Source organism: Micrasema longulum, unplaced genomic scaffold (genome assembly GCF_059751315.1).
Source record: "Micrasema longulum isolate JH-2025_06_02 unplaced genomic scaffold, ASM5975131v1 h1tg001044l, whole genome shotgun sequence".
Lineage (NCBI taxonomy): Eukaryota > Metazoa > Arthropoda > Insecta > Trichoptera > Brachycentridae > Micrasema > Micrasema longulum.
Genome location: NW_028278232.1, coordinates 214,138 through 225,969, shown reverse-complemented (window position 1 = coordinate 225,969; position 11,832 = coordinate 214,138). Strand labels below are relative to the sequence as shown.

The 11,832-nt window shown below is 41.8% G+C and overlaps 1 protein-coding gene across 1 annotated transcript; it reads right to left on the bottom strand.

The window, feature by feature from the left end:
• Positions 1-1,654: 1,654 nt before the first annotated feature.
• Positions 1,655-10,436, bottom strand: LOC148277365 (zinc finger protein ubi-d4 B-like). Its single transcript, XM_088232960.1, has 7 exons — positions 10,316-10,436; positions 10,099-10,208; positions 9,738-9,994; positions 9,111-9,648; positions 5,327-5,551; positions 3,953-4,065; positions 1,655-3,868 (listed from the first exon to the last, which is right to left on the bottom strand). The coding sequence occupies exons 1-7, from the start codon at positions 10,369-10,371 to the stop codon at positions 3,737-3,739; spliced, it is 1,431 nt and encodes a 476-aa protein (XP_088089086.1). The 5' UTR covers positions 10,372-10,436; the 3' UTR covers positions 1,655-3,736.
• Between the last annotated feature and the right edge of the window lie 1,396 nt (positions 10,437-11,832).

Sequence of the window (11,832 nt, the reverse complement as noted above, 5' to 3'; positions counted from 1 at the left end):
AATGTTCAGGTGAGCTGAAATACAACTCAATTTCAAGACTTCAATCCTCAAACTAAAAGGTTTTAGTGTTGCTTTTCAGTAATGAATTACCATTCTTAATAATGTTTTTTTTTTTTTATTCTGTGTATTTGCTGAAATATTGATTAAAACTTTTGAAAACTAAAAAACAGAAAATATACAGATGGTCCCTTCTGCCATCTGACTACCGAATTAATTTATTATAACAAAATAAATATTTGAAGTGTTGACTAGGAACCCTTCGATATTATTAAGGTATAATACTTTCAAATAGTGAGAGGACTTGTAAAGGTGGCAATCTCCGAAGTGATCGTATTCAGCTGCCTGACTGCTCTTCCAATCGGTATAACCAGAGGCAGGTTGGTTCTGGAAGCCGGGAGGTAAAACAGTCCGTGCTGACGCTGTCAGAGATATCCATCAGGAACATAAAAATCAACACTTTCTATAATAGCAAAGTTGTCGAAATAACCACTTATTAATCTTAAAAAATGGGTCAGTGTGAACCCACCCCTTCTAAGTTGCAAACTGTCAGTCCCTAGCTCCCTCGAGAGGAACGCAGTGGAATAGAGCCATGGATAACTAGTATACTTCTTCACGTAGAGATACCCTCTCCGACACGAGTCTCCACATCGTCGAGACACTCTCAAGCGTGCTCCGGACTGACGAGTCATACAGAATCCTGAGTTCACTGGGATTCTCAAAACCCCCGCTAGTTAGGAGAATAAAACCCAACATCTTCGGTGTAAATTCACGTGTTCTCTCGATGTGAGCACGAGAAGTCAATCTGTTTTTCATAGATGACCCCAATATTGTGTCAAAACACGCATGAGACCACTGTAAACCACTTATCAGTGCAGGCCCTGTCACAGTCCACAATGGTGACACGTCGTATTCAAAAGATGCGTGTTTTTGTATTATTTCTTCCAGCGTTAGCTTTAATTTGCTGACCCTGCTTGTCTTCAGCCACTCCTGCTTTCCTTCATTCTTCCGCCTCAGTGGAGGAGTGCCTCGTCAATTTCCTTCTTTTCCTTCCCACTAGCTCCTTGTTTTGTAGATATTTCTTTTATTTTAATTTATAGTACATTCATTTTTTATACAGTTCAAAATGTCGTCCCTATATTGTAGAATAATTCAGTGAATACATGTTATCGGATGGCAGGCCCTACTAATTCTATGTATACATTTTTTATAGTTTATATTTATAGTCATTTAACCTGTACATCTGTTTGTATTCAAAATAAATAAAATGGTAGAAGTTATTAAAACCAAATTTAGGTACCTACCTATCACCAGTCTTTATATTTTGTTCTCTGTAAATGAATAATGGGTGGAATAGATGCATTCGGCGTACCTTAGTTTGAAGTGGGTATTATATATATAAAGCAAATATCTAAACACCTCGGAGTGATCATCCGCTCCCTCTTCGGGTGAAGAGAAGCCCTCGAGCTCTGTCGTATAGAGCAAAAGCGTTCGGTTTTTAGTTGACTGTGTATTGCCGTAATATGTAGCTAATTTTGTGGTTGACAATCATAGAAGTATGGGCGACTGTATTAGCCAGTGGCGCATTATTACTCTAAGGTAAATACATATGCATAATGAAGGATTGTGAGGGGGAAAAAGGTGAAATAATGTTGACTTTTATTCCTGCATAAGTAATTTATTTTACTTAGTCCGTCGAATCCAAATGCGCAGTACTTACATTTTTCTGTATGTATAAAGTAATGGGATGAATGCTTTATTGTTGTATCAGAATCGGAGTTAATAAAAGGTCACTTAAATCACTCGGATACCGCATATCGTCCGATTTCTGGCTACTAATTTTTGAAAAATGAGATGTCATCAAAAATTGCATCGAGTGATCTTTATTTAAAAAGTATGTAAAAATTTGTCATATTTTATAAATGCAAAAAATAATAATTTGTAATAATCAGCTTGCAGTTTTATTTAAATTGTTGAATCGGGATGAGCTTTTAACTTCAAAAGTGCAATATCCGATAACCGGAAGAATGTTGTCGCCGGCACATAACGTCAACGTGTCTCCCTCCATTTCCCCGAGCGGATTTGTGCGTTCCCCAAGATACATTTTCTCGAGACGGGGTCTACCTTCGAGGCGCACACGAAGGGGCCCTGTCCGGTCGAGTGTTGATATTAAACTGGGATTGTACAGCGACAACTTCGAAATTCCACCAGAGAAATGCCCCTGAATTCCCTTCGGTTTTGCATCATAATTTCATTGGACAACGTGGTGTTTACATCAATTCTAAAGCTGTAAATGGTACCATTTCTTGGCGGCTTTCGATGCGCATACATCTTCACACGCACACGCATACGCACACGCGCCGATTATTCCCCCTCGACGTGTCCATCGTAGATTATTTATTAAATTCGGTCACGCTATGTCTTTCGCAGTATTCCTCGTTTTCTGCGTCCATTACCATTCGCATCGTAAATATTTTTAGCCATTCTGTTGTCGTCCATTCGCTCCACGTGTCCGACCCGGGTAGAATTCCTCGATTTTGTCAATTATACTTGTCTCAGCCTTACATAAAGCGCGGATGTCGGCATTATTTGTACACCTATCGTACGCAGTTCTACCACATTCGTCTCAGAAATTGCATTTTGACATCATTCGGCCTATTTTCATCCCTGATTTTTTCAATTCCATACTTCGCTTCCATACTTGAGAATCGGCACCGGTGAAAGGCTAATTTCACCTCAATTTTAGTGCACCGCTCACCCTGTTCTTGGCACTCACGTTCCTTTCAATATCTCTCTGTCTTTCTATCTCTATTAAACATACTTCCCAGAATGGCGTATCACGATGGGAAATTAACAGTCATCTTTAATTTCATCTATAGAGAAAAATTACATTTTCTGTATGAAAAATAGAATACGCGTACATTTTATCTCTTAACATGTTCATTTACAGGTTACCGACGAGAACACATGAAATTTTCATACAAATATACTCATTTCCTTTATTTGACTTTATAGACAGTGGAAGATAACTGCGCGAACGTCCCACTGACACCACGTAACCAGGGCCCAGACACGCAAACTCCTCTCACCGTTTCGGGATAATTAACTAATTTTCTTTACTTGTATTTTACTTCAATTGGGCCCGTGAGTATTATCAAGATTTGTTTGCCATTTTTTGAATGGACTAAATTAATAATAAAAAAATATCCCCATTCACAGCGATCGCACTTCAAGTCATACTTTAAAAACCATAGCATTCCATCTATCAACATTCCTCGGCAAATCGCTCCTCTCGTACACATCGCAGACCTTCGTTACCGAGATTTGTCGCTAGCGAGAAGCACGGCATCGCGGTAGTTATCAGCACGCGTGAGGTACATTTGCCCTACAGAGAAGCTATAGTACGAGTCCGATTTCGTTCACTGCACACTCGGATAATGTAAATGAAATTGTACAAGTAGTGGCCAGCGGGGTCCGGTAACACTCCCGCAGTGGGAAGAAGCGGTCCGAGGTTCGTAATAAAAGTTTCCCAACCGTTGAATAGAATTTATTAACTCGCCGATGCGGATTATCGAGCGGAACACTCCCCCCTTCCTTCACCCTCCCTCCGATAACGTCTCACAACCTTCAGTTTCCGCACTCGTCCTCTACTTACCGTAATTCATAAATAAGATATTAATACAAAAAGCTTAAGTAGTAATAGATAGAGTCGTCGGCCCTCGGATTCGGGGGGCGGGGATCAGCGCGGAGCGTGGAACTCCCGCAGGCAGAGCTGGCAGGACCAGGAGCCCTCCGGGGGTGTGTGCAGCGGCGGCGCCAGGCAGTACATGTGGTAGCCGCGGTCGCAGTCGTCGCAGAACAGCAGCTGGTCCTGCAAGAGGGGGGCGGGCCGGTGAGCGCGGGCCGGGGGCGGACGGGGGCGGATGGGGGCGCGGGTGGGGGGTGGCATACTCACGTCGTTGTCGCTCGTGCCGCACACGGAGCAGCACTTGCACTCGATGCACTGCCAGCGGTACTTGCGCACGGACACGATCATGTTGTCGGTGAACTGCAGGCAGGTGGGGTGGCCTGCAAGGGAAGCGAGCGGTTAGAGCGTGGGCGGCCGCGCGTTCACCGACTGTAGGGCACAAATATCGCTCGCCGGCTCCGTGCCGGCACCGCGGGCGGCGGGGAGGGGAGGACGGAGGGGACGGACGGGACGGGACGGGACGGAACAATATTTGTGCCGAACAATAGTGAATAACGCAAGCCGACTAAGTATGCTACGCAAGTGATAGAGAGAGAGAGAGAGAGAGAGATACATCCTGTGGGTGAGAGAAGCTTCTCTGGCGGGAGATGCGACGATTGGAAGTGCATTCACTATTCTTCAGCACGTGTGGGTCAGAGGACAAATGACAACAATCTCTGGGCTGTATAAAATACTTTATTTATACTTCTCCGTAATAATTCGTATAAAATCTAGACAGTACAATTATTATAAACTCGATAAAATTTATTTCATAAATGTCAAACGAAAAAAGCAACATGTCCAACGCATAAAATGTATATAATTATTATTGTAAATATATATTCGCTATCTGATAAAATAAAATCTAGCCGAAGTAACTCTCAGCCGATTGCACTTCCATTCCAGCATCGCCAGTACCCGACTAGAGAAGGCAACATTCGAGATATGAGCTCGCGAGGTCAGACTTACGCTAGGATATAATGGAATGATGTAGACTAGTGGCGGCGCGCGCGCGCTCGGCTCGCCTTAACTACTAATATTAAACTTTGATCAACATGAACACACGAGAGAAGGCACCCTCCATACGGAAACTCCTTAAAAAGACTAGATTACTAGGTTTTTGGTTCAATCGACAAAATTAGTTTACCTACTCGTGGCAGCCGCGAGCGGACGGCCCGAATTAGTCAACATTTTCTAACAAGAAAACGTAGAGGAATATCTAACGATTAACAATAGATAAATATTTTAGGTATTCAAATAATAAATGGTCCGTAAGATGGTCCGGGTAACGTCTCCGGGGAGACCAGTCTAGTGTTGACACGAGGCGTCGCTTCTCGCGCGACTATAATCTTTGGCAACGATTGTACTGCGGGAGCCGGCCTTCGCGACGCTCGCTCTCGCGCACCGCCGGCCGGGGCTAATCGCGCGGGCGGCGTGCGCGGCGCGCGCGCGGAGCGGGCGCCGGGGGCGCGGGGGGCTCCGGGGCCGCGGGCGCGGGAGACGGCGGCCCGGGCGGCGCGTCCTCCCAGGCCTGCAGCAGGTGCGCGCGCCGCACGAAGCGGTCGAAGTCCTCGGCCGAGTAGCTGGTGGAGGGGGCGTTACCTGAGCGGCCGCAGTCCGAGCAGGACACCAGCTCCTCGGGGGCGCCGCTCTTCTTGTTGCAGGTCTGGTCCCCGAGGCAGAAGTCGCAGTAGGGCGAGTGCGAGGCGGGCGCCGCACTAGGCGAGCCGCCTCCGGCGGGGGGCGACGCTCCCCCCGCGGGGGGAGGCGCGGGCGCCGCTGCGGCGGGCGCCGCCGCCACCGGTGGGGAGGAGCGCCCCGCGCCACCTGCGAGGAATATTTGAATTGAAATCTCTAGTTAGAGTAACGTACTAGAATAGAAATTATTTAAGGCTTTGTAAATCATCGTAAACTAAACAATACATAATGTAACAGGAAGAGGCATGCAAATACTAAACCTCCTATACATATAAAACGGACACCACATTTTACACACATTTAATTCATGAGCCACACTCCACACTATATACGAGTATTTCACAACGACGGAGATGCCGACACAAGTGGAGTCACATTTTATTGTCCCGTTCAGAAATTGTATTATACAGGGGTCGGCGCTCAAAGTGTTACCAACTTCACACTGCTGTAGCAACCAAATGGCTAATGGCAGTTCGCTCATGTTTAGACGGTCTGTTAAAAAGATATGGAAATGGAATTCAAACTCAACAGTGTTATTGCTCTGTATTTGGCTGGAAAATCGCAACCAGCCATTATTAGTAGGCTATGACATTTACATGTGAACAAAGTGTTTGCGCATCGCACCATTTCACGTTACAATGCTACCGGTAGCAAATAACGCCATGGAGGTGGACATCCAAAAACAGCAACATCGACAGAAATGGTTCGAAAGGTGAAGGCCAGAATTCAATGTAATCCACGACAAAGCGCAGTTCAATTGGCGAAAAATCATAATGTGTCCGCTCGTAGCATGGGGCGCATATTTAAAAATGAACTACGATTGAAGCCCTACAAAATACAAAAAGTGCGAGATTTAACGCCAATCTTAGATCGGAGTCCACTCGCGTTTTGATAGTAGACCGTAAGTAACTCGGGCATCAGTAATGATTAGATATGGTAAAATAAACAATCTCTTATGTAAATATACAAAAATTAGAGGTATTGGTATTGTAATATTAAAATCCAAATGGGAAGTATTCGACTCGGATATAATTAGAATATTATGTGTGGTTAAATTCCGTGAGAGAACGAAAATTCATGTTATAAATTGAGACAATTAAGTAAATATCGTCAGAAGATAACAATGTAACAATAAAAATATTACAACTAAAACATGCAAATACGTAGGACTGTAGTAAAGTTCCAATACAGGCGATGCGTAAGTATGACAATAAAAAACATTAAGTGTGAGCACAAAATAAAGACAGGTAAAACTATGCCTGAAGATGTAAAAAGTAAAGATGAGATCAAGTTTATAAATCGGAAAAAAGATTAATTACCAAAGTAATTTTAAAGAAACCCTCAACATTCAATACCGAAAGTCTATTTAAAATATTTAAAGTTCATACAGTAGACACTCTTTATAAAATAAATTCTACTATACAAATATATAAAAAAGAAAAAATAAAAGAATTCGAAATGAATTAGTCACTCAGATACCAACATAATATCAAAATTCCAAAATTCCATACAAGTCATGGTCAAAATAGGTTTGTCTTCAAAGGTGTAAAAAATTATAATAATCTTCCTAATGAACTAAAAACTATTAAAAATAATATATCAATAAATAAATTTAAAGTTAATCTAAAGAAATTTTTTGAACTCGTGTAAAAACAACATTAAATTTTAATTAGTATGAATGCATTATTGTTTTATGTTTATTTTTTATATATTTATTATTTATTTATTATTTATTTATTTATTATTTATTTAATTATTAATTACATTACACATATATTTGTTAAGGACACAGACACAGTTTATAGCGACACAATCAGGAACGACCCATGTCTGCGAACTTGCTCCGCCTCGCTAGAAAATCCGTGTTGAGTCGGGGCACTTGCAATGCGTTCATAACCATACATTCACACACATATATACATATATATTCGCACATACATATTTATATTATATTTTATACATACATATACATATATATATTAAGTGTAAGTTTATACACATCATTCATACCTTATACATTACTACATATCCTGTGTTTTTATTTTTCTTTTCATGTACTCGTATTAAAATTATATAAACTTATAAATAAACAACTAAAACAGTGTAAGTCCCTCTCCAAGCACAAGAGTTAGTCTCTTTTTTTGGAGAGTTACAGTGATAACATTTACTAGATGTGTAAAAGTAGTTATGTTTAGAATTTTACAAAAAACTACTTATGTACTTTTTTATGAAATTTGTGAATAAAAAAAAAATAATAAAAAAAGAAAAGAATAGATAATGACTTCTGACTCGAAGAGAACGCTCAATGTCACCGTTAAAATAAGTAGTGTAAGTGGAGGTGCAATTGTGTATAACAGCAGACAATGTGCGAGAGTTCCAACTGTTGCTTCCGATCGATAAATATTCAATGTCTCGCGCTCTTCTCTGACATTTAGGATTGCATTCAGCGTCCATCATCGGGGTTGATGTATATTCATTAATTTATTCACTTTATAAACATGTTCAATTTACATATATATTATTACATGCATACTTATCACATTCATATACATGCCTTATAAATTTATTTCATAACTAAAAAAACATGCGAAATCCCCTGAAACACAAACATATGTATTATTAAAAAAAAAACATACTTAAAAGAAAAAATAAATGAGTAAACCATAGTAACATATTACAACAGAGATGAAGAACATTGAAGAGAAGGTAATATAGAAGTCTAGGCATCTACGGGGCTTATGACCTGTCAATGGCTGGTTTAAGTGGCCACTTTACACACTGTGTAACATTCACCATTCTGCCTATATTTGAACATCTATATTCCTTCAATTCTTTCATCGGTTGATGTTTGTAAAGTTGAAGAGCTGAAACCTTTATTTATGCGGGTGAGATTCATTAATTGAATTATTTCACCTACATACTAGGCAACGCCTGAAAATTCTTCATGGACCAGGTGGATTTATCAACAATATTTTGAGTTTGTCCAAATTTTTGTAGACAAGGACTGGATTCAACTCTCCGAGAAGCTTATTATTGGAAGAATATTAACATATTACAACAGAGATGAAGAACATTGAAGAGAAGGTAATATAGAAATCTAGGCATCTAAAAAAAACTGTAAATATATTTTGTGTGAAAAATACATTTGCTTTTAGTTCTTAATAATGTTTATAAAATTTTCATTTATTTACTTTCTTTAATTTTTTTCTTTGTAAAGGAAAAATAAGAAACCCGCTATAAAGCCGGCTTTGCGAGATTCATTATTTATTTTTCCTTTGATATTTTCTGTCCATGTTTACCTTCTTAAATAAAAAAAATATAATTACTATGTATACTAATTTTGAATTAAAAAAAGGTGCGATAATATCAAAATTGTGTCATTATCACGCTCGGAAAAAACTTCAAGAGATACGGAGGAACTCTTCGAAGGGGAATATAGAAGGGAAAAGAATATTTATTATTGTCTATGCGCTCTGTAGCTGCAAGACGTTCTGTTATCTAGCTCGTATTTATCATAATTGTAATATATCATAATTGGAGACGAGGAACTAGAATCACAACCGTCCATGCGCTCTGTAGCTGCAAGACGTGTTGGGATATTTATTTATTGTACAGCGCCCTTGAGGTGATTTTCACAAAAATGGCGCTATATAAATTATCCAAACATTATTATTAAGGGGTTGCTCACTGTTGCCCGTGATGAAGGTGACGTAGCTGTCCTGGTACTCGGTGGACGGCTGGTCCGGGGGCACGAGGGGCGCGGGCGGCGCGGGCGCCGCCTGGCGCGCCGGGCTGTCGCGGGAGTCCCCGTCGCTGGCGCCTCCGCCCGCGCCGCCGCCCGCCCCGGCCGCGCCCTCCTTGTGCGAGTGCGTGTAGTGGTAGGTCAGGCCCGGGCGCGTCTTGTAGCGCGCGCCGCACAGCTCGCAGCCGTAGGGCTTGTCCGCGTCCCCGGCCACCTCATAGGGCAGCGCCTGCTGCGCGGCCTTTTTGCGGCCGCGCCCGCCGCCGCGCCCGCGCCCGCGCGGCGTCGCGGCCGCGTCCGCGGGCTCGGCCGGCGGCTTGCGGCGCCCCTTGGCCGGCGGCGCGGCCGGCGGGGCGCCGCTCGCCGCACCGCGCCGCCGGCCGCGCGGCCCGTACGACTCGTCGCAGTAGTCCTCGTCCGAGTCGGGCTCCGCCTCCTCCAGCTGCTCCAGCTCATCCAGCGCCATCTCGTCGTAGAACCACTCCTGGCGGGACAACACAAGCGGCGTTAGTGATACACGCGGGACGAACGGAGGGTTGAGGGGGGGAGGGAGAGGAGCGGGCAACCACCCACCTTGGCGTCATCCCTGTGCTGGCTGTCCTTGCTGTCGGCGTCCGGCGTGGCGGGCGCCGCCGCGTCGTCCGGCCCGTCGTCGGCCGGCGCCGCGGCGGCCTGCTCGGGCGCGCCCCACCCGCCGCGGTGCAGCGACAGGTACTGGCGCTTCGCCTTGCGCCAGCGCGCCGCCGGGTAGGTGTACAGCTGTCCTTCGCGCGCGCCCGCCATCCGCTGGCGCCGCGACATGAAGAGGTTGCAGTGTGTCTGGGCGACCCCTGCGGACCGAGCGGCGAGATTTAACTACATACTTGCATGTCCGTATACCGCGAGTCGCGAGTGCCCGAGTACCGTCAGCGATTGCTCATGCTCAGCGACTTACCGGTTTGGGGATCCAAGAATGGCATACGCAGCCGCCGTTCGATGCATAGCCGAGAGTTGAAATTTGCTGAATTCTCGATAGCCTCTCGATATGCGGAATCGTTAAAGAAGCTGCAATTATAAATACATTATAATTTTCCAGGTACTTTCAATTTACTGTGTAATACTAAATTATAAACTTTATTTGATTACTAAATGAATAAAAAAAAGACAAAAACCTTTCAATTTTCTGTAAATTTGCAGGATTTACGACCTGGATCTCGGCGGCCGCCATCTTGGCTGCGTCATACACTTATACACTACACCACTACATTCACTTCACGACAGGGTTGCCAGACTGGATCAAGCGAAAATAGGTAGATTCAGAAAAATAAATCGGTAGATTCGTGGGGGGGGGGGGGGGTGAAGAGGGGAGGGGAAGAGGCAAAAATAAATTTGACAAATACTATTAACATACAGTGTTCTTTTACAAAATTATGAAATAATATAATAACAATATAACTATACATATTACACAGTTGCTTTATAAATGTTCTATATAATAACTTTGGAATTTTAATACTTAACATACTTAGGTAGAAAAATAATAAAAATAGATAACGCGGTAAGTATATTCGAAATAGCAAAAATCATAAATCATTGATTTGTTGGTATTGTTGCAATGTATATTGAATGCCCTAGGAATAATACTAACTGTCTCCTGATAAGAGCTCAGGGGTTCTCAACCGTTTTTTTATAAATAAAATATAAAAAGAAACAAAATAATAAACCTTTTAAAAAAATAAATATATATATATTTTTTTTAATATTTAAAAATTTTAATTTTAAAATTAAAAAACAAATAACTAGTCGTACATTTATAAATATTTTTGACATTTTTTTTTTATAAATGAACATAAATACTTAAACATCACTCAAAATTCTAAACTATTTTTTTAATAGCAAGTTTAAACTTCATTTGGCTAATGTGAAAAATGTGAATACAACTGATCTGGTTCCCTAGACTGTGCAATCTTGAAATAGGTGAATTCATAGCATAATTAGTAGCAGAAATATCAATATGAAATGGGACATTATGTCTAGTAGTCCTAACAGGTATTCGGAATTGAATCATGTTTAGCAAGTCAGGAGAGTCCAACATGCCATTTATTGTCTTAAAGAGAAACATTAAATCACTCAGTTTCCGTCTTCTGGATAAACTTTCCAAATCAAGTGTGTTCATTAAAAAGTCATAGTTTAAAGATTCAATAGGAATAGATAGCTTGTAGTCAATAAAACGTGAAAAAATTATCTGCACTCTTTCAAGTTTTAATGAATGAACTCCGTAAAATGGGCTCCAGATACTTGAATTGTATTCAAGTATGCTCCTGACAAGTGATACATACAAAATTTTGAAAGATAAAATTGATTTGAAATCTTTGACTGTTCTTAATATATAACCTAACGATTTCATTGATCTATTAGTAATTTCATATGTCTTCTTGCCCATACTGATCATCGTGGTTTCAGATGTGACAGGGTTTAAAGAACACCTGTATATAGTATTATCAGCGCTATGATTTTTCAAAGTTTTGTATTTCTGAAATAACTCAGCGTGTGACGTCAGAGGTTGTTCTATGATAGTTCTTCCGATTGGCTCATTTACGGTGACCAAACCGGATATCCTTCAATGCTCTCATATCATTGGATGGTCCATATGAACCAGCGACGTCATTCAAAGTAGTGCGTTTTTTTT

What these genes read in the sequence shown, in the direction of transcription:
- LOC148277365 (XM_088232960.1), bottom strand. Translation starts at nt 10,371, where the DNA reads ATGGCGGCCGCCGAGATCCAGGTCGTAAATCCTGCAAATTTACAGAAA. An exon ending in AATTTACAGAAAATTGAAAG is followed by an intron (nt 10,209 to 10,315) that starts GTTTTTGTCTTT and finishes TTATAATTGCAG; the next exon opens with CTTCTTTAACGATTCCGCAT. An exon ending in ATTCTTGGATCCCCAAACCG is followed by an intron (nt 9,995 to 10,098) that starts GTAAGTCGCTGA and finishes CTCGGTCCGCAG; the next exon opens with GGGTCGCCCAGACACACTGC.